This window comes from Dioscorea cayenensis, chromosome 19, assembly GCF_009730915.1.
Source record: "Dioscorea cayenensis subsp. rotundata cultivar TDr96_F1 chromosome 19, TDr96_F1_v2_PseudoChromosome.rev07_lg8_w22 25.fasta, whole genome shotgun sequence".
Classification (NCBI taxonomy): domain Eukaryota; kingdom Viridiplantae; phylum Streptophyta; class Magnoliopsida; order Dioscoreales; family Dioscoreaceae; genus Dioscorea; species Dioscorea cayenensis.
Window position 1 is genome coordinate 25,590,383 of NC_052489.1, and position 21,619 is coordinate 25,612,001.

The 21,619-nt window shown below is 32.5% G+C and overlaps 3 protein-coding genes across 5 annotated transcripts; 1 reads left to right on the forward strand and 2 right to left on the reverse strand.

Annotated features, from left to right (window-relative positions):
* The first annotated feature begins 556 nt into the window (after positions 1 to 556).
* Positions 557 to 1,578, forward strand: LOC120283739 (transcription repressor OFP1). Its single transcript, XM_039290466.1, has one exon. The coding sequence runs from the start codon at positions 728 to 730 to the stop codon at positions 1,496 to 1,498; it is 771 nt and encodes a 256-aa protein (XP_039146400.1). The 5' UTR covers positions 557 to 727; the 3' UTR covers positions 1,499 to 1,578.
* Positions 1,579 to 9,921: 8,343 nt separating this feature from the next.
* LOC120283867 lies at positions 9,922 to 12,470 on the reverse strand. The gene is made up of 3 exons (XM_039290635.1): positions 11,733 to 12,470; positions 10,601 to 10,916; positions 9,922 to 10,527 (listed from the first exon to the last, which is right to left on the reverse strand). The coding sequence occupies exons 1-3, from the start codon at positions 12,224 to 12,226 to the stop codon at positions 10,318 to 10,320; spliced, it is 1,020 nt and encodes a 339-aa protein (XP_039146569.1). The 5' UTR covers positions 12,227 to 12,470; the 3' UTR covers positions 9,922 to 10,317.
* A 980-nt stretch (positions 12,471 to 13,450) lies between these two features.
* On the reverse strand, positions 13,451 to 17,969 carry LOC120283865 (probable serine/threonine-protein kinase WNK5). 3 transcript variants are annotated; one of them, XM_039290634.1, is made up of 8 exons: positions 17,027 to 17,966; positions 15,639 to 15,904; positions 15,322 to 15,545; positions 15,056 to 15,213; positions 14,652 to 14,964; positions 14,242 to 14,571; positions 14,025 to 14,127; positions 13,451 to 13,931 (listed from the first exon to the last, which is right to left on the reverse strand). In XM_039290634.1, the coding sequence occupies exons 1-8, from the start codon at positions 17,108 to 17,110 to the stop codon at positions 13,619 to 13,621; spliced, it is 1,791 nt and encodes a 596-aa protein (XP_039146568.1). In that variant the 5' UTR covers positions 17,111 to 17,966; the 3' UTR covers positions 13,451 to 13,618. The 3 variants fall into 3 exon arrangements, 2 of the variants coding, with proteins under 2 accessions (XP_039146568.1, XP_039146567.1); XM_039290633.1 differs by having other exon boundaries at positions 14,025 to 14,142; positions 17,027 to 17,965; XR_005543393.1 differs by having other exon boundaries at positions 13,851 to 13,931; positions 14,225 to 14,571; positions 17,027 to 17,969.
* Positions 17,970 to 21,619: the final 3,650 nt, after the last annotated feature.

Genomic DNA, 21,619 nt, shown 5'->3' on the forward strand with positions numbered 1-21,619 from the left:
TACATGCACAACCTGGAATAAGACTAGACACTCTTTTTATCTCCTTATCATCCATTGCCCTTTTCTGGCTCGTTGCCGCATCCGCCGCCGCAGTGTACGCTCTCACATTGTTTAAGTTTTGACGTTTTATGTATCTTCGTGATCACAGTCAACCAGTTGTACATATATCAGGTAAAGTTAAAATAAAAAAAAACAGAGTAGATTAACTTTGATGTTATTTTAAAATAATAATAATAATAATAATATAAAGATAAGCATGGATGTAATGATGATGATCAGCAAAATAAATGTGATGAGAATTCCTGTTTTACCAGCCTGATAATGTTCATAAAATACATCAGAAAAGAAAGGAAAATTAAAGAATTAAACAAAACAAACATGACCCCATAAGCAGACAGCATCCTTAGAAATAATGAAGTGTGTATATATATATATATATTACAAGCCAATACCTTTAGTTTAAAAGCATGTTTGCTTAATCATTGTGATAACAACCAGTATACTATAGGTTTAACGCCAGCCAGACTTTCTTATATAAATACAGCCAAAAGCTTCAAGCCACCACCACCTTTTTCTTTATTATAGCCTAGCCTTCACTTTCTCAATTCTCCACCCTCTATTCATTTCCATTAAAACAATGCTTCTCTGCATGCCCTTCATGAACTAGGCTTCTACTTCTCCATTTCCATACGCTGGTAGTGCTTTGTTTTGTTGTTTTTTTTTAAAGATGGGAAACCATAGGTTCAAACTTGCAAACATGATGCCAAATGCCTGGTTCTACAAGCTCAAAGACATGAGCATGATCAAGAGATCAAGTCAGTACAAAGCTCCAAAGCCATTCCCACAACCAACCAATTATAGTACTTTCCAACCATCAAACAACCAAAGCTTGACGCCAAGCAGAGCTTCATACTACTTCTCAACCAAAAGAAGAGACTTAGTAAAACTCCCAAGCTCTCCAATCCATCCCAAAGCTTCAGACACTCACTTCCCACTAGACCCTCCAAGAAAATCCAAGAGAAAAACCAAGAGAAGAACTAGTGTACAACCTCCAACCAGTGTCCTCACTAGTTCCATCTCCAGTACTTGCAGCTGCAGCACAAACTCTCCAACCAGATTTCAAGAGCTCAATCTCAAACCATGCTTAACAAAACCAAAACTTGAAGAAAAGTGCAGCAAATCTCCACGTCCTCCTTCTCGTCTGAAGTTGCATGTGAATTCACCAAGGTTGAGAATTATGAACCGTAAGAACCAGGCAGTGCAACATCAAAGGAAGAGCATCTCTCAGAGCTTTGCAGTTGTGAAGGCTTCTTCAAATCCTCAGAAGGATTTCAGGGACTCAATGGTGGAGATGATCATTGAAAACAATATTCGAGCTTCCAAAGATCTGGAAGACTTGCTTGCCTGTTATCTTTCACTCAACTCCGATGAGTATCATGATGTCATTGTTAAGGTTTTCGAGCAGATATGGTTTGATCTTACTGACATCGGATTGTAAACATAATTAAACATTTTCTTGAACTTATGTTTGTATTAAGATCCTTCTTTATAAATATAAATATATATGTATATGAACTAGCTCTATAAAATGCAACTGAAGCAATGAATGATTTTATGAACAGAGAGTTCATGAGACATGCAATTGAAAAACTCAAAAAAGTGGGAAGAAGAAAAACATGCAGAGCGCGCAACATGTTGCCTGGTTGATTTGAATGACACTGTCAGAAACAAGTCATGTCAAACATGAATGATGTTTTGGTAATGCATGGATGAGTTACTGGTTACTACTATCTGCATGAGCTGGTGGCTGATTCACTCACTGTCACAGTTACCATAAACAGTTAAAAAAAAAGGCTGATTGGCTTTAGAAGAAACTTCAGAGAGAACTTATAAAGAGGGAAACAGAGGAGGTGAGAAATCAAAAATAGAAATGGTAATTAATTGGGACTGTTTGGTCTCTAAATCAATAAACAGTGACACAGAAGCTCTGGGAAATGTCAGGAATCCTGCTCCTGCATTCCATTCAATATGTAAATTTGGAAGTTCTTAAAATGAGAGATGAAAGATTTGTATTATCAAAATTTGGCTTTTGGTCTTTCAGACATCAAATCAGGACATGAGATATTATGCAAATAAACAAATATATATAAAGGTTTGCACTTCATTTCTTGTTTTTGTAGCTTTAATTTTGAGACATCAAATCAGTGAAACAGATCATAATAAAAAAGGGATTCTGAATTAATTGCTAATGGGTTTGTGTTCCCTTGTTTGTGAAAAAAAAAAAAATCTAACAAGCCTCACGGCATTTCCATTTTGACAGACTGTGTAAGGATAGACACTTGTTTTCTCCTCAAAATAATTACTTTTTTTTTATTTATTAATCCCTTTAGCTTTGTAAGAGAAACAATGAAGCATCATCCGCATCATCCATCTCTTGAATGATCCCATGTTTCCTTCTCTTATATTAGTTCTCTCTGTCTTTTTTTTTTATTCCGTATTTCACTTCTGGTAATCCGGGTCATGTTGTTTTGTTGTGATTTCTATTTTTTTTTTATATATTATATCTCGTTTCTTTGCAATGCATTTGTGGTTTATCCAATTTTTTTTTAAAAAAAAAAAAACTAAACCGACATGAATTTTCTTGTGTTCAAACACAGAAAAAAAAAAAAATGCAAATGTTTCTTTGATGATCAATAAAAACAAAAGCAATGGATTGAGTCAATCTGTGAATCTCTACATTGAGAAGCTGAGGCAAAGACAGAAGAGAAGAGAAGAGGGTACAATGTGGGGAGCTGCGAATCTAATGCTGCTGTTTTGCCCGACACTGAGAGATTGCGTGAGGTTGAGCTTTAGACATGAACATGGGATAAAAAAGATTCTTAATCTTTCACAAATGCACCCTATAAAATTTCATATTTATATAGACAATGAAAATTATAAAATTTTATGTAAAGATTCTAAATTATGCTTTTTTATTTATTTTAATGGGTGTTGTTTATTTATTTATTTATTTTAAAACTGCTTGAAAGACAGAACCTACTGGTTCATTTCTTAAAAAAAAAAACAAAAAACAAAAAACTATTGATTAGTGATTGTCTTGGGCCCATTATATTTTTACTCAAGTTTTATCAACATTTATTCTATATTATCACATAAATTATAGGTGGTTAATTTATTGTTATGATGTAAAATTATCCTCATTTATAATGGATTTGTTATATATCAATATACCACTGTCTACTTTGTATTTGTCTCTTTTCTATTTTAATTAATTCTGTACTTAATCCACTTTATAAAAAAATAGATTAAAATTTATTTAATATTTTAATTTGGAAAATAGATTAACCATTTAATAAAAAAATTATTAAAAATTTATATATTTATATATAATTATGAAATTTGATGGGGGTGTAACTAGAAATAATTGCTGGGAAATAGCGACAGAATGGTTAGTTGGTGTCGGCGTGGGGTTAGGTCAAAAATTGTGGCTCAAACGGGCCCATTAACAGAAGCCTACCATTACTCCATACTACAACGCAATTTGCGGGTGGTCATTCTTTATATATATATATATATTTTTTTTTTTATTTTATTTTTATATATTGGTTTTTTAAAAATAAAATTAACACTTTGGTAGTCGGCTAATATCACACCAACTCATGTTTTATTGTTAATTGAAAAAATAAATTTTTTTTTTTCTTTTAGATTGAGGAGAATAAAACATAGAAAGACTAGAAGAACCCGTGATGCCGTATTGAACAGTCATGATTTTTTTAAAAGAAATTGTCGGTTGTTTGTCATTAGCAAGATAATATAAAAGGGTGTATTTTTGTTGGATGTTAGCATTGCATACATAATCTTGTTTTTACATTTGATAACAATGTTTATTTATTTTAAATTTCAATGTCTAAAACTAATTCGGTATTTATAGATAGTAAGATGCGATTAGAATATATAAGGAAAAAAAAGTATTAGATTAATTGGATTTTTTTTTAAGGACAAACATGTGTCAAGAATGTGATTTTACATATATTTTGATGTTCGATCTTAGGTTTTTCTTTAAATAAAGATCCTAAGTAAAGATCTGATATTAATAAACTAAGTAGCCGTTTGGTTCGTGGTTATATGAAAATATTATATGGAATTAATTCCCCACCCCCACCCATCCTCCCGCACCACAAATTTGGCCTCACCATTTTAATCTAATTCTTTTCACTCATTCTTCCAAATTTGAAAAAATACATGAGTATTTTTGAGAATATAAAAAAATTAATATTTTATAATATCAATAATTACTTTCATGAGAAAATTTCATTTTATTTTAAGTTTAAATTTGATGGTTCAGGTGAGGGTGTGATGTATTAAGTTCACTTAAAAACTCACTCAAAGATTAAACACTCACACACAATCAAAACAAGATAAAGGAGACAAGCAAAGTGGTAACCCAGTTTGGCACAACTTTGACTACATCTGGGGGCCAGGCCCAGAGAAACAATCCACTAAAAGAGGTATAGGAACAAAGAGTACAACACTCACTCACTCTCTCAATACAAAGAATATCCTCTCAAGATTGCCCGACGACCACACTCTCAACTCTCACCGAAGAGTCTCTCACTGTTTGGCTCATGCTAAATCTTCGAGCTGGATCTCTTATATAGACGCACCGACGTCCACAAAGTTACCTCTTTTAGAATTCTCCGCGGCTTCCTAACTTGGACACCTTCCAAAGTTAGATGTTGCAACACCCAGTTGCAACAAGGCCCACCTTACTGAAAATGACTGAGTTGTAGCCAGATGCACCTGAATCTGCGACCTTCAACCGCCCGGTTCCTTCAGTCTGCCTCGTAGCAGTTGACTCGACCCGAACTCCTCTTGCTTACAGCTGCTTCCTTCCTCAGGTCACTTTAGTAGGTCTCCCTCTCCCGAGGGACGTGCCCAGCAAAGCACACATGACTATCTCACCAAAGATAGTCACTGAATATCTCCCGATCTTCTTTCTAAACTTGGCCCAAGTTTGGTCTTCCAAATGATCTTCTTTTGGCACACATGAAATATTGTTACTAAACTTGATCTCATCTGCATCCAAGTTTAGCCTTCAATATTTTCAAGCATGATCTCCAATCATCAATGCTTGAATCTCCAAATCTCTAATCATATCCCATGCAATCTTCAAACAGTCTTCACACATGACTAGTCTCCATGAATAATTCCGCCCATAGATAGCGTTTAGATCTTTCTTTAATTAATGATGCTAAATATGGTCTTGATGATCTCCTTGGCTTGTCCTTACCTTATTTAGTTTGTGTCTTCAAATAGCTTCACACCAAACTAAATCTTTGTGTCTTCATACCAAGTTTAACTTGTGTCTTCTAATAGCTTCTTCATAATCTTGAATACTTGCCAATGATAGAATATTCCTCTCTCTTCAATAGATCTTTCTAAAAAGAGCTCCATTAAAGATATGGATTGTTATCCTGGATCTTACTAAAAATAGACAATCATACCTAAAATAAAACTTACCTTTTTTGAAAAGATCCTATAGTCTTAATGCACTAAAAATAGTTTATCATCACATGATTGTATTGAGAGGAATATCTACTAAATAAAATCTTCAACCTTGATCTTCATAAAATCTCCACCTTGATCTTCATCACAAGTCATGACAACATCTTTTGCCACATTATCAGCCTAGTCACTTTTTCTTTTGATGAGTCATCTCTAGCCACGTCATCATTCTATTACCATGTCACACCTTGACTTGTCATATAATACCAATCCACGTCATCAGACTTAACAAAATTTATTTAAAATTTCAGATATAAAGGTATTTTGAAAAAAAAATATGCCAAAAATTAATTTTTGGTATTATATTTATTTTTATTTAAAAATTAATTTTACTTTAAATTTAAATTTTCTTAAAATTTTAGTTATAAAGATATTTTGAAAAATTTAGAGCATTATTGCTGAAATTTTTAAATATATAGTTATTTAAAAAATTGGTGCAAAAAAGAATTTTTGATATTATAATTTAATAAATTATTTATTTAAATAATTTAAATTAAAATTTTCAAAATTTTATATGTATCGGTATTTGAAAAAATTTGACATATTACTGAGGTGATTTGTATGACTAACCAAACATGATAATGATAAATTTACAGTAATATAAATTCTTAACCAAACATAATAACTGATCTTATTAATATGATAATTTTATTACGGTGATAATATATTATTTTTGTGACCCAAATAACACTTAAAAGAGTCTATCCATGTATATTAAAATATATAAACAAAATATTATGGCTCACAACTCAAGTAAAAAACAATGGTAAAAACTTTTTCCTCTGTTTTTCAAGGATATTGATTTCGCAAGGTGATCGCGACCGCACATTCCATCAGATGATGATCAGATGGGTGTGATGGAACATACGTAGAGATAAATCATTTCAATAAAGTGGCGATTGAACGGCTAAGATTGAGACTAGACACAGGACACGGGCAAGGTTTTGTCTTTGTTTAACTACTAGTCTACTCCTGTTTGGATTTGTCCTCTTTCATTCGAGTCAAACATTTAATGGAATGTTGCCCAAAGGCTCTTCATTAATAAATTTAATTAATTTTTAATGTGCCAATGAATTTTGTCCTATTTGAGATATTTTCAATTAAAAATTAATAAATAACCTATTAATAGGTGGGTTGGGTAGTCGTTGAGATTCAAAACGTTACATCAAGTTTTGTTTTGTCTTCGATTATAAAATTGGATTTATTAAAAAAAAAAAATACAATGTATGGGAAAGTGATAATATTCTCTCTTAACAGTAGACTATATGAATAGGATAAACATAGCCCTTGATTTTGAAATTGATTGATTACAACCCTTGATTTTTGTAAATTCTTAGTGGTTTTAAAAATATATTATTAAGTTGGTTAAATATGGAAATTTTATTTTATTTATAAAAATGGATAAATTACGATTAAAACAATACAAAAACAGGAAAAAGAAATTCTAACAAAAAAAATAAAAACAAACAAATGAAGGCAAAAAATAATAATAATAAATCTGTACATCCACCGTTGGTGGATGGGGAAGACTACAAAAATAGCAAGCAGTGTAATAGTATTAACTGGTGAAGTTGATTCATTTTGAAAACTGTCTGGATTTTGAGCCAAAATTTAGTTTGGTCTTACTCAAAAAAATCAATTATTGTTTGGAGAGAAAAAAAAAATCCTAGCCTAACAAATGGAAGATCCCATATCCCTTGTTTTGAACTTTAAAATTTTACAAAGCAAATATATATATGAAAATAATAATAATTACAATAAAAAACAATATGAAATTAAATATAAGAAGAACTATGAAGATTTACCAAGAGATCAAACAATCATTTTCTAAAAGCTTTATTGTATTTTTCCACTTCTATTAGACCCCTTATGAGTCATCTAACTACCTCAATATAAGTCATCTCTTATACTTCTATACTATATACATTATCTGCATCTACATCTGTAATAACTAATAAATGTATTTCTAATTTTTTCTTTTTTGTTGCATATTTTACCCAATTTCTTAAGAAAATTGATGTTAAATATATAAAAATATATTTTTATCAAAACAATCATGATAGTTCTTTTAATTAACTATCAAAGTTAGATAGTTATCATTAAAAAACAGTTTATGAGTTCAAATGACTTACTTTTCACTGGTTGAACTCCTGAAATTTATACAGTTAATAACAAATTTCATGCACACATAAATATGGTATAAATATCAAAATAGTCTCTATATTTTTCGTTTTCCGCCCTTTTAGTACCTCTAATATAAAATCCGCCCTTTTGATTCTTATATTTGCACATTTTCATCCTTTAGTTTTAAAATCCGCCTTTTGGTCTTCATATTTAGACATTTTCATCTTTTTTGTTCTCTCTAATTCATCAATTGTACAGACCAAAAGGGCAGATCCATCAATTAGAGGGACCAAAAAAAATAAATATATAAAAATACGAGGACCAAAAAGACGAATTTTATATTAGAGGGACTAAAATGATAAAAAAACGCAAAATAGAAAAATTATTTTGATATTTTGACCCACAAATATCTACTTATGGTCTATTATAATAATAAATAAATTTAAAACTCCCCACAATTGCAAGGGTATTAAGGATAACAATGAGAAGCTAGAGACCTAAACTAGTAGCTAGCCAATTGCAAGTTGCACACTTTAATCAACAAAACCCTAGATATTTTGCCATCAAAAGGCATTATAATTGAAGAAGATGCTACCCCACCCAACCTTGACATTCAAGCCAACATGTTCATGAGTGCATGTTACACTCAAATATTTTTTTTTTTTTCTGTGCATTTTGGTAATGGTTTTATATAAATGAGGCAGAACACATGCACAAGCTCTGAGTTTGAATTCATATTAATGCACACGAGTGATGGATGGTGGACCATGCACTATAATTTGTGTCGGTGGTACATGTACTCTATCTAGTTCCTATATTTCCACATAAAATCAATGTGTGTATCTTTCATGTGAATCAAGTGTGGGCCAAGTGCCATTACACTGCACCCAACTGGAACATGGCCAATTTAATCGCCTTCAGACTTTTACCAACATGCATGTGTTCCATTCTTATGGTCTAGGATCCTGCTGCTACTTTCACTGGATGTTTTCTTCTCCAGTGTGTTCCATTGTTTTCATTGATTGCTATAGTTTTTACTGCATTTCACTGTGTTTCTTACTGTTTTCGGTTACTATTTTCATTTTTTTAGTAGTTTGGTTTGGATTAGAAAAAATATGGAGAGTAATTAAAGGAATTCAATCAAATGATAATAGTAAAAGGTGATGAGTAGACTGACTTTGATGTAATGATGTGATGATGTTGTTAATTAATTAATTTATTTATTTTATCTAAAGAATATATATATACACACATATTAAAAAAAACATTAAAAAGCGAAGCCTCTCTACCTCTCATTTTAAATAAAAAATTAAACTATTAACTCTATTGTAGAAGATGCAAAACATCTAAAACCACCAGAGTGACTATATTTCAATTTTTTGTCAACCTAACTTGCCATTGATACCCTCCTCTTGTTTTTGGAACTCATTTCTCATATCTCAATTATCTCTCTTTATTTATTTATTTTTAGGGTTGTCTAATTATAACTGAGGGGTTGGATGGCGCCCCTACTCTTGAGGCGACACAAGACGTTGGTGAGGAGTAACCCTGGTGGTTGTCTTAGGGGTTCCGGAGAAGACTCGTTGTTCTTCCTTTTCTTTTCTTTTTCTATTTTTGTTCCACAGCTACTGGACTGGCTTTTGTTACTTGTACTTCTATTTTCTTTGTCATTTTGATGCATGTCATTTATCCACTTCAAAAAAATAAAATAAAATAATTGTGATTGGCGCCCACTCCCTATGTATCTGCTCACTAAGTTTTTGTATTTGATTATTATGTGTAATTTTTTTTCCTTATATAAATAGGTGATAAGCGCCCTATATTTAAAAGAAGATAAGAACATACACAAATATAGAGTTAATACCTCAACAAACACATGAACTCTTACCTTATTTGGGTTCTTTTGATCTCAAGTTTTCTCTAAAACAAATACCCTACACAAAAAACCTAGGCCAAAAAGCCATGAGTATGTAACCTTTCTTTCTAACATACATGGGTGTTCTATTCACTTATATTATTTGATATATATATATATATTAGTTGTTTGGAATTTTTATTTTGTGCCAAACTTAGCTCGAGCACTAGGCCCAAAAGGTCATAATTTCCAAGACTGGGTGTGGCCCAAAACATGGTTCTTCTGAACATGCTTACAACCACAAACGGTTGTTAGCTTTGACGGTCAAACAATGCAAACACTAGGAACAGCAATGGAATCATATAAACTCAGCAATATTACTTTCAAAAATCACCACTCATTCTTATTTCACATTTTTATTTACAGGTATAATCAACAGGATTTACAAGTATAAGTCATTCTTCAAATCAACACCAACTCCCCAAAACACACCATCATCAATCAAGCAACTCACAGAACACTCCATGAATGCAAAAATCAATTGCACTCAAAAACCTCACTATTGGTCCCTTTTCTTTCCCAATTGAAAAGGGTAGGAGAACCTCAAAGGTTACCTCCAACTGAGGCTTGCCAATCCAATCTTCACTGCCCTGCAGTGTTATATCTCTGGAACATATAAATGATCCCAGAGGAAAAAAAAATGGATAGAAGATCATGCTTCTCAAAACACAAAACAATACACACACAATCACAACATTCCTTATCTGGTAATCTCAAGTAAAGAGTAATGCCCAGAGCTTATAGAGGAAAGCAAGAACCAGCAGTATCAACAACTGATCCATTACTGAGATGTTCTTCTCTGTTACTGGACCATACTCTTTGTCTAGAACAAGAGGAGAGCACATGAACTCAAGAGAGAAAGAGCTAATGTCATCATGAAGTGGTTCAACATTAGCACTCTTCAACTCCCCATTGCACCATTCCTGAATCACAGAACTAGTTCTTTAGATGACTAGATTCAACCTAAAAGTTCAAATCAGTAAAAATACTAATTACCTCAAGTTCTTCTCTGATGGTAACAAGAATGGAACCAGCAGGTAAAACAAATGAAGAAGAACCCTTTGGCGAGTGGAAATAGAGTTTATGATCATCGTTTGAGAGATGAAGACTTAGTGCATGAGAGTGATAGTGTTCCTCAATGTCTCTCTGATCTCCTTCAGAGTGATTAAGGTCATGCTTTCTCAAACAGAGGACTGAACCCTTCTTGCTAATGCTTTCAGTGTGTCTCTGCTTTTTAATGTTATCAGCGAGAATTTTGGCAATGCATTCAGCTACTAACTCCAATTTAGAAGCAAACTTTTCCACCATTTCTCTGGTAAATTATATATATATATATATATATATATATATATATAAATCATAAGGAACCAGTATTTCTTGGATATAATAAACTCAGAACAATCAAGTTAAAGACACAACAGCTAATCCACTAGCAACATAAAATGCACTATTTACATACATACCAAGATGGTTTCTTCTCTTGTTTTTTAAGTTCAACCATAAACATGAAATAACTTAATTTGATAAATGTTAGATTTTTTTAGACCATGTAAATAAAAAATTTTAACTAAGTTCATTATTTATTTATTTTTAAAAATAAATAAACCACTGCAATAAAAGGAGAAAAGAAGTACTAAAAAAAAAATACAACTGAAAAACTAGACGACAAAAAATCTAATAGAAGTGGATCAATACAAAATAAAAGGGCGACACAAAAACAACGGAACAAAAAATAAACTACCCTGTCCAGGGTGGAAAAACATATGATGCAGTCCTATCCTGTGTCATGGACTGAAACCTAAGTTCATTAATCACTGGTGTTCAAATTAGGTTGTTTCATCTGTATGCCAACTCAACTTGCTAAATTAAACCGAAATTAAAATGCTTCATTGAAAAAAATTTACTTTCACGTAAACTCATGCAAATAAAAGTATGTGATACATTAGGGAACAAAAAAAAAAAAACTATTTTTTGAGAAATTAAAATCTATAATTTTTCAAGTATTGCAGTCAAACAAAAAGACTCAAAATAACATTAACATTTTATAAATATAAAATATAAAGAAATTATTAAACTGAATCCTAATTGACATAGACAATTAGACATAATAAAAACTAATTATAATTACCTGAATGGCTGATCAGAATCAGGCCAGGCCTTCTCCATGACCGAGCTCATGGGCCGAGCCCAATAAAACGATTGGAACCCATCTCCACGATCACTGATGAATTCCTTCAATGCCTCCCTCTTCTCCTCCCAAAACCCTAGCACCGCGCTCCACGCCTCGATCGCCGCCCTCACCTCCTCCTTCGTAACCCCGCCCTCGATCCTGAACGCGCCAACCGCCATAGCAGCCTCGATCATCCTTTGCACCGCAGTATTGTCGTCGGAGACGAGAGAATCGAACTGAATCTCGGCTGGGATCGGTGGCGGGGACCTCTCAGGGAAGTAGCAGTCCGGGAGGTTGAGTTCAGGGACCTTGAGATTGGTCTCGAGGTATTTGGAGAGGACGACATCGTCAAAGGCCGCAGATCGTTGACCCTTTCCGGTGACGATCGGAGTCGGTGGCGGCGCTCGAGAGATCCAGCTCCCTCTCCGACGTAGCGCCAGCGCCGCCGCCATCGGAGAACTGGAGATCTTTGTTGGAGAGATGAGAGCATGATTATACTTATGAGAACCGTCGGATTGGTGGGCTCAATGAGAACACGGCGTGGATGATATGATGATGAGCTGGGCCCCGTCGGACTTCGTTGGTGCTTTGATGACGTGGCATTGTTCGTGAGAACTCCGGGGAGCCCACGCGGCGTGGTGGGCGTTGATGAACAGGATCGGACGGTTGTGATTGATTCCGACGTCAATGAAGATTGAGCTATGGTTTGATTCCATAAATATTTATGGTCGCATGTGTTCTCTGTTACCATTCACGTGCACACGTGTGTCATGTGCGATCGGGCCCACCTTCTGAACAGTGTAGGGTTTGGGTCAAACCTGCAGCAAGGCACGAGGAACAATGACTATAATAAGACATGATATATTCATCACGAACAATTTTACGAAATTTGAAATTCAATACAAATATTAATTTTAAAATTAGGGTTAATATTTCTAACTCCGGAGTTAGTAAGCTAAATCCAAAATTAGTATTTATATTAAATTTTATAAAAATTATTCTTGCTCAATCATAATAGGCATGGTAGCGCACTCCTGTCAATAGCTGGCTTGCCTGATTTTTTTTCCCATTTTTTATATTATTCTGTTCAATTTCAATGTTTACTTTTAAGTTTTATTTTATTTATATTTGAAATTTTTAAATAATGGACAAGAGTTGGTAGGCCGGTCTGGCGCGACCACCTTTTAGGTAAGACCGAGTACCAACATTGCAATTGGCGTGCCAGTCTGAAATTAAAACAGCAAGATGGTCAGCTTAGTGGGGAAGAGATTTGGAGCCCACGTTGATGTTTGCTTCAATTTAATACCTCTACGGCTCTACCCATGATATGCTGGGGAATTTTCAAATTTCCCTTCAACCAATTATCAAATGCAACAATTGGATGCAAGTTTAGTCAAATTGAAAAAAATTAAGGTGACAAGCACATTGCTAATTAAAATTGATAGATAGTACATGATTTGATATTTATTTATGAAAAGTGGATAAAACCACTTCAAATTAAAACAAAGCGAAGATCATGAAGATACTAACCACTAATGTATAGTAAAAGACAACAACAAAAGAACAAATTTGATATTTATTTATTTCTCTAAAGTTTTTCTGACATATGGAAACTCTTCACTTGGACACAAAATCCACAACCCAAAACTTAAAAATTTTACCAATTCAAAAGCAGCAGTGACAAACATCAAGCAATTCATAACTAACAGTTTATAAGTTGCAGTACAAGCGCATGAAACTTAAAAAAAACATGCCTCAAAGGCATACTCATAATAATATTCACAATTTTACAAACCGTCAACCAGGAAGCCTGCAATGATTTACAGACAAGAGAGTGTTATTAACTAAGCTCTCCCCCATGAATTTCCCTGCTTCTTACCCTCCCTCTTTGGTGACGATGAAGATGATCCTTTCCGAGACCACGGCATCCGAAAGCCGATGTTTTCGACTGCTCCAACCGTCTTGAACAAACGTTTATTCAATTCTTCAACAAGGTTCTTGTGCAGTAATTGGCTACGCATATCAATCATAGATCTGTTTCTCATCATTCGCTTTCTATCAGTCACTGGCTTTTTGCCCTCCTGCAGAAGCTGGCATTGTCTCTGGAATTCAGTCTCACTGGGACTACTTATTTTCTGTTTTTCTTCTGAACAAAACCTATTTTAAAAATAAATAAATAAATAAATAAATACACCGTGTTAATTCACAACAACCATAATAATAAAAATCGCAAAGGTTTTCAAGCCAAACCTGGTTGGCTTATTTTCTTCTCTTTGATTACTACTGTCTAGCTCATCACCGGAGTTATAGCTCACATTTGAATATTTACAAGACTGTCCATCTTCGTCATCATCTGTATAGAGATCATCTGCATACAAAAATAGTCTCAAATCATCTCAAATTAATTAACAAACATAGATATAAGTGTTTGTAGCAGTCTGGAACTCAACTTGATCACAACAAATACCTCTCAACCAGTCTTCTTGGCAATGCTCGCGATGCCGGGAAGACGGACCAGGCTCAAGCATTGAGCAATGGGAAGAAGAAGCAGAAGAAGGAGAGGACATGGAATAGAATGGATGGTTTTCACCTCCATAGCTATAAACATGGTGCTCCTCTTCATTTACAAGAGCTTCTTTCCAATCTGGAGCCAGGTTTGAGATCTCCTTATCAATTATCTCTGCAATTTCTAATGGTTCTCTGTCTTTGATCTCTAATTCTTTCACCATCTCATTGGCCACATCAATTGCAGTATCACTCAGAATGTCAAAAGGAAAATATATATTCCTCACTTTACCTGCTCACCACAATTCAAAATTAGAATTATTCTCAAGTTTCATACATGAACAAACATGAAACATTAGCAAGCATATATACCATCTTTATCTGCAATCTGCACTTTGAGAAAGATGGTATTATCTTCTGGGTTCATTTTCCCGGTGATCATCATATCGGTACGCCTTTTCGGCGAATGAGGAGGAGTACTAGGACCATATGATTTTAGTCCAAATTCATCACCAGAATTCACCTTTAACACTGGCAAAGGCCGAAGTTGATCACCGCATGATAGGAATGGATCAAGTAGTAGCTCACTGGCCGGAGACCTCTTCGATGCAGTCTCAAGGCACCTTCCGATAAAATGCTTGGCCTCTGCATCTTGAATTCTATAGAAAGCATCAGGCAGCTTCCCCTAATTAACATGAATAGATCAATGCATATTAAAAACCATTGTAAATAACTAGTAAAAGATAAAAGATCAACAAATTAACATATATACTCACCGAAGTTACTTTCTTGTAGATTTGAGCAGGATTTGAGCACTCACTATAAGGGTATTCAGAAGTGAGCATCTCCAAAACACACATCCCAAAAGAGTAGATATCTACAAGCTCATTATACTCTTCCTCATAGAGCTCAGGGGCCATGAATTCTGGTGTTCCTGTGTATGTATATACGGCCAATGCATTATACCTCTAAAACCAATGCAGTAGCATATATATATACAGATATGTATATGCACAAATACATAGATGAATAAATAGCATACCTATGACACTGTGAGCAGCCTGTGATCCCCGGAGAACAGCGGCGAGGCCAAGATCACCGATCTTAACTTGTCCAAGATGCCCATTGACAAAAACATTATCACATTTGAGATCTCTGTGAATCACTGGAGGATCATGACCATGAAGATAGACGAGCCCACGGAGAATTTGGCGTGACCAATTCTTTACTGCCCTGATATCAACTCTTCGGTATTTTTGCCGATACCTTAATTAAGACAAGTGATCAATTGATGAACTTAATTCCCCCTCATTGAGATAATTTTAAAAGAAGAAGAGGAAGAAGATGTTAACAACTTACTCTCTTAATGTCCCAGAAGTGAACATTTCAGTGATGAAATTGAAGGTCCGGTTCTCTACATCAATCCATGAAGTGTGGAATTTGATGATTGAATCATGGTGGAGTGTGCTGAGAAGGTGCACCTCTGAGTACATGCGTTGCAATGCATCAGGGGAACGCAGCACATCACATATCTTGGCTTGATTCCATGCAACTTCAATTCCATGCAATTCATCAAAGGCTCTGTATACTGTTTTCATGGCTCCTTTGCCAAGCATCTCATCAAACTGCATGTTTTGCATTTGTTCATGCAAAAAGAAATAGTAAATTAATAGTAAGGAATAAGGATTATTTATATATTTACAATGTCCAAAAAGGAAAAACTACAAATTAATCTCAACCTTTCAATTTCCAACGTTAGTGGTTAACAACTTGTAATGGGACCCAAATAGTGTAGTGCACTTGCATCAACTTTCTTGGCATGCAAAGAAATTTTTCAGGAATTTTTAGCTTAATATGTTTCATAAATCACTCAGGGAAAAAAAAAAGTGATGAAAGAAGTCAATTTATTGTGATCTATCTGTGAATTATTCACCATTTTTACTTTTAAAAAAAGAAAAGTTTCCGGAGTCTCAACCAATCAGATAGTGAGCCTTTTTTTTTTTTTGCAAAATGGAATCTTAAAAAAGAAAATAATGGTGCACCAAATATTGGAAATAAGAACATCTAAAAATTCAGATGCTCACCAACTAGAAGGTACTTGTTCTCAAAGTTTTTCTAGAGAATTGAAAGCATATTCTCTCTACCCATTTAAAAAATCAAATTGAGATAAAACAAGAACAGGAATGAAAAGAAAACTCACAAATCATGGACAAAACATACATAATCAATGAATGTTTACTTTTGATTATAAAAACACATGATGATGTACTGATATACAACACACTTAATATTAATTAAAGCCAAAGGTGCATGTCTGATCATTTGGTAATCCATAGCTGTGATTTAAGCTTTTGACGTAGACTAATCTTATGTGTATAATATAATACTCACTTCTTAGATTTCAATATATATTATACTATATAAATATATATGTATGTATATCATCACATTAACGTGACACTGGCAATATTTAATTAAACAGAAGAAAACCTGCAAATCAAGATCATCAAAACACAAAACAAATTCATCTGTTCACCGAAGCTACAAACTCCTGCAAACCATTAAAAGAAGCTCCAAGTACCAATACAAAGAACAATAAATCAACCACCTTTTCTTTTACAATTTACACCCATCCCAAAAAAAAAAACCCCAATAATTCACATAAGATAACAACATTTGACCAACCATCATAATAAATTAATCAATAAAAACTAGAAAAAAAGAAAGCACAAGAGAGAGGAACTTACACGTCCATATCGGCCGGAAGGGTCTGTCTCAACATAGCCATTTGCCTCGCCGGCAAGTTCCCCCGGCCGCCGCATATCAAACATATATAAATAACTTATATATATATATATATGAAAGAAAGATATAGTATAAGTCAAGTCAAAAGAAGAAGAAGAAGAAGAAGAAGAAGAAGGAAGTGGAGAAAATAATTAAGGTGCAGGGGAGGAAGATTAGGAGAATAATAATAATAATAATAATAACAGTAAACTAATTAATCAGGGGTAGATCCTGGGTTTCCCTTCGTGGTTTTCGTAGGAGAAGACGCCGAAGAGAAGCCAAAAGAGACGGGAGTAGTCTATGGAGAGCAAAACCCATGCCATCTGAATGGCTTCAGCAGGAGAGAAGTCGAAACACATGGGATACATTGATGTGAAAAGAGAAAGGTGATAAGGTACGTGTGGAGAATTTTGTTTGTTGTTTTCTAAGTGGGTTTGGGTTTGTGTTTGTGTTTGTGTTTGTGTTTGGGTTTGTGGGAGGAATAGTCACTGGTGGTGGAGCTAAATGTAATGGATCAATTTTAATGGTATATATATAATTGATTTTCTTTGGAGGACAATTAAGGGGTGTTATGGGAAACTTTTTTTCCTTAATTTTGGAGCTGTTTTACTCTTGTGGGCCTCTGAACTTGAAGAATCTATGTGTTCCCTTTGATAAATCCATTGAATTGAATTGAATTGAATTGAATTGAATGAAACAATGAGAAGAACAAGAAGAAGATGATGAAGAGTTGGAGGAGAAGTGGTATAAGTTTGGAAATCTAAAAGGGTTGTGACTAGCTAGAAATAAATAAAGTTGGAAAGGTGGTTTAACAAGTGTTAATATGGTTGGTAATAGAACTTGGTGGTGCAGAGATCACAAAAGAAAGAGAGAGAGAGAGAGAGAGAGAGAGAGATGTGGAAATTGGAAAGAGGATGAATGAATGGATTGATGGATGGAAAAGAGAGACATAGAAGCTGAGAAGAATAAATTAAGATGGTGGAAATTGAGCACTTGGAAAGATGGGACCCACATGCACAATAGGTGACGAGGATAGAGAGTTTTATTTTTATTTTTTAAGTGGGGGCGGGCCTTCAGCTTGAGATAGGGTCAAAGCCCCATTTGAGATTGCCGTTACTCTTTCTCTTTCCTTTTTCTCTCTCTCTCTAACGGAGTTTTGTGTTTTTTATATATATATATATATATATATATATATATATAATTATAGGAAAAAAGGCAAACGGCATTGAGAGAGTGATGGTTTGTTTTGGTCCAACAAAATTAAAACATTTTTATTTTGATTTATTGTGGCTCTTTTAAGTTGATGTTTATACATTTGTTTGTTTTTGATCCATTTGATTCAAAAGGTTTTTATTTTTTATTTTAAATAAAATAGATTTTTATAAGTCGATTTGATGTTTTTTAATAAGCATATGTGATGTGTTATGCATTTTACATTCGATAAAAAAAATATAATAATAAACAGTAAAACTGTATTTAATTTAGTAGTTAATCTATTAAAAGTAAATGTTTATTTTAAATAGTTTTTTTTTTAAAATTTATCTAGTTTGTAGCTTTTGTAATCGTTTTAGTTATTTATAAATTTTATTTTTAAAAAAACCTTTTTAAATAAATATATATTTTAAAAAAAAACACTCGTTTTTGTTTTATTATATATTACGATTTATGCACTTTATTAATAAAATAAATCATTAACTGTGGAGACGCATTATGCGACCGCTAATGCTGCTTCCTCCCGATGTAACCTACTACTGAGAATGGTTTAACTACATAAAACATTAATTATCTCAATTATTAAATTTTTTTAATAATAATAATAATAATAATAATTTATAACACTTTTTTTTAATTATAGGAAAAGCGTGTATTGCTCCAAAGGAATGGGTCTCCAATTTATTATATTAAATTCATCCACTTTAATCTTATTGGTATACATAATATAAAAATAAATAATAATAATAATAATAATATAATACATGTAACCACAATTAAACTTATACATACAACCCTATTATAGTACTTTTTTATTTTATTTTATTTTTAATAGTTGACCACACGCAGCACCTAATCAAGTTCATCTTGTTACTGACCACTCCAATAAAATAAAATAAAAATAACTATAAATGATAAAATAATAATAATAATAAGTTATGAACAAGGTGTCCATGTTTTAAATGAATTAGTCAAGTGACTAAACATGGCGTACGTGTCATCTGTCTTGATGCGGATGTTATGCCATGCGCCTACCTCAAATCTCAATTATTAAGATTTTGATGTCATTCTTATCCTTGCTAAACAACCTTTCTTTCTTTTTTTAATCAAAATTAAATTTTTAATAGAGATTCCATTCAACAAGCCACAAATAAATATAATTTCCTTAATTATTTATAAAACCTTAACTAGACTGATCTATATATTCTTAAAAACACTTTGCTTGTCAAATAACAGTTGTAATATAATTAATAAAATAAATAAATATAGTTAAAAAAAAAACCTTATTAACTGGAATTGAGCTAAAAAATAACAGCTTGGATTACTTAAATAACATTGATTTTTAACTACAAATTTTTCTATATATAAAAAATGGCCGCTATAAAATATCTAACTGTATAATGAATTTTCTGTACATCATTGGAACTGGTTTGGAGCCATAACACCTAAAAATTGGGTGAATAAAAATAAATAAATACATACATATACTACTTGTTAATGAAAAACTTAAATATCTCGTTGACATTGAGGCCTCATACGCTGAATCATAAACCCTATGAACTTGTCCTTTTGCAATAATTGTATATATCCTTTAAACTTTCTCTCTCTCTCTCTATAAAAGAACAAAATCCTTTTTTCACTATTGGGCAATACGGCCCACTTAAGGCCCGCTGGGAACTATCATGTACGTTTTCGGGCCCACCATGATAGGGAGTGGTAGACACTAGACACTGTATGAGTGAAAGCCTGAAAGCATCGACGGTCCTTATTTTCTTCAATTAAATTTTATTTCTTTAAGATTAAAATATATATTTTATTTTTATTATTAGCAACAAAATCCAGAATTCTCCTATCATAGATTTGGCAATATATATATATATATATATATGTACGCGCGCACACACGGAAGAAATATCAATTGCAGAAGTTCGGATCAAAGAGATATTTGCGATTAAAATATCAACAGTTAACATAAAAAATAAGATAAAACAGAGATAGTGTTATTATACATAAGCACAATGATACTGTTTATAACACAATGCATAATTATTGGATTGAAATTCAACGGTTCAAATAAATGTTCATAAAATAATTAATGCTATATATACATAAATAAAACTATATCTTAATTATTTTATATTTTGTACAGACTACACTTTACTGAGTAGTTTTTCTAATTGACGGATAACCAACAGCATTATTTTGGGATTGTGATGTTTGTTTGAAAAAATGAAACAAATATGCAATTTTAAAAAATATATAATTGGTAAACCTACATTACAAACATAATTGATACAATTCAAAACCAATCAAGTGCTTGGTCATTAAATTAGACATTAATTGCAGTACTTAAACCACGTTCATCTAATTAGTTGACCTCCTCAAGCATGTTTATATTCAAAATTTTTACTTACATTTTCAGATGAGATTGGATTTTTATTTATTAAAAATTAATTGTACTCTATAATCAAAATTCAATTCTATGTGACATTTCGTCTAATTAATAAAAATTTTAAGTGGTTGATAAATTATCATAACTAGTGTATCATTGTACATCATATATTTGATAACTCCTTAATTGGCAATATTTGTTGTTTTTGTTACAAACAAACAAATTAACCTTGGTGTATCACCATGTTCAATATTTATAATTAATCGTTAATCATAGTATTAAAATTGAAATCCTAAAATTATTATACAAACATTTAAAGTAAGACATACTACCTAAGAACCATTTAAATTTATATAGTAAACGAGGATAAAACATTATTCATGAAAAGAAAAAACACAAAAGAGACAAAAATAAAAAATAAAAAATAAAAATAAAAATAAAAACAAAAACAAAAACAAACAAACAAATACATTAACAAAAAAAACTAATAAGCTTCACATAAGTTGCATCAGGAGATCACTTAGTGAGCAATTCGGTCTTTCAATGCGAGAAGTAAAATTACACAATATTAAACTTTTTTTTATCTTTAAAAATAACTTCTTAAAAGTAGTCTATAGAGTTTCTAGTTTTATGGCATCAGGATAATACATTCATGTAATCCCAAATAACACATTGTAACTAGAACACAGCATTTATTGGCTTTATTTTTATTTTAATATTTTGTTCTCGTAATAATAAATCATTAAAATATTTATATAATGGGATATGTTATAAACACTATAAATAGCCATAATGATTACCTTGTTTGTATTACCCAAAATTAGTAAATAATTAAATACATAAAAATGATGAAGTATATATTTAGTTTATTATATATATATATATATATATATATATATAAACCACCCACTCTTCACTTTATGTTCCCCAGAAAAAGATGAAAAATATTAAT

Coding starts and splice junctions, on each gene's coding strand:
- LOC120283739 (XM_039290466.1), top strand. CDS start 728: ATGGGAAACCATAGGTTCAAACTTGCAAACATGATGCCAAATGCCTGG.
- LOC120283867 (XM_039290635.1), bottom strand. CDS start 12,226: ATGGCGGCGGCGCTGGCGCTACGTCGGAGAGGGAGCTGGATCTCTCGA. Junction 10,917..11,732: donor GATTCTGATCAGCCATTCAG/GTAATTATAATT, acceptor ATAATTTACCAG/AGAAATGGTGGAAAAGTTTG. Junction 10,528..10,600: donor CCATCAGAGAAGAACTTGAG/GTAATTAGTATT, acceptor TCTGTGATTCAG/GAATGGTGCAATGGGGAGTT.
- LOC120283865 (XM_039290633.1), bottom strand. CDS start 17,110: ATGTTTGATATGCGGCGGCCGGGGGAACTTGCCGGCGAGGCAAATGGC. Junction 15,905..17,026: donor CTTCCGGCCGATATGGACGT/GTAAGTTCCTCT, acceptor CAAAACATGCAG/TTTGATGAGATGCTTGGCAA. Junction 13,932..14,024: donor GAAGAAAATAAGCCAACCAG/GTTTGGCTTGAA, acceptor TTTTTAAAATAG/GTTTTGTTCAGAAGAAAAAC.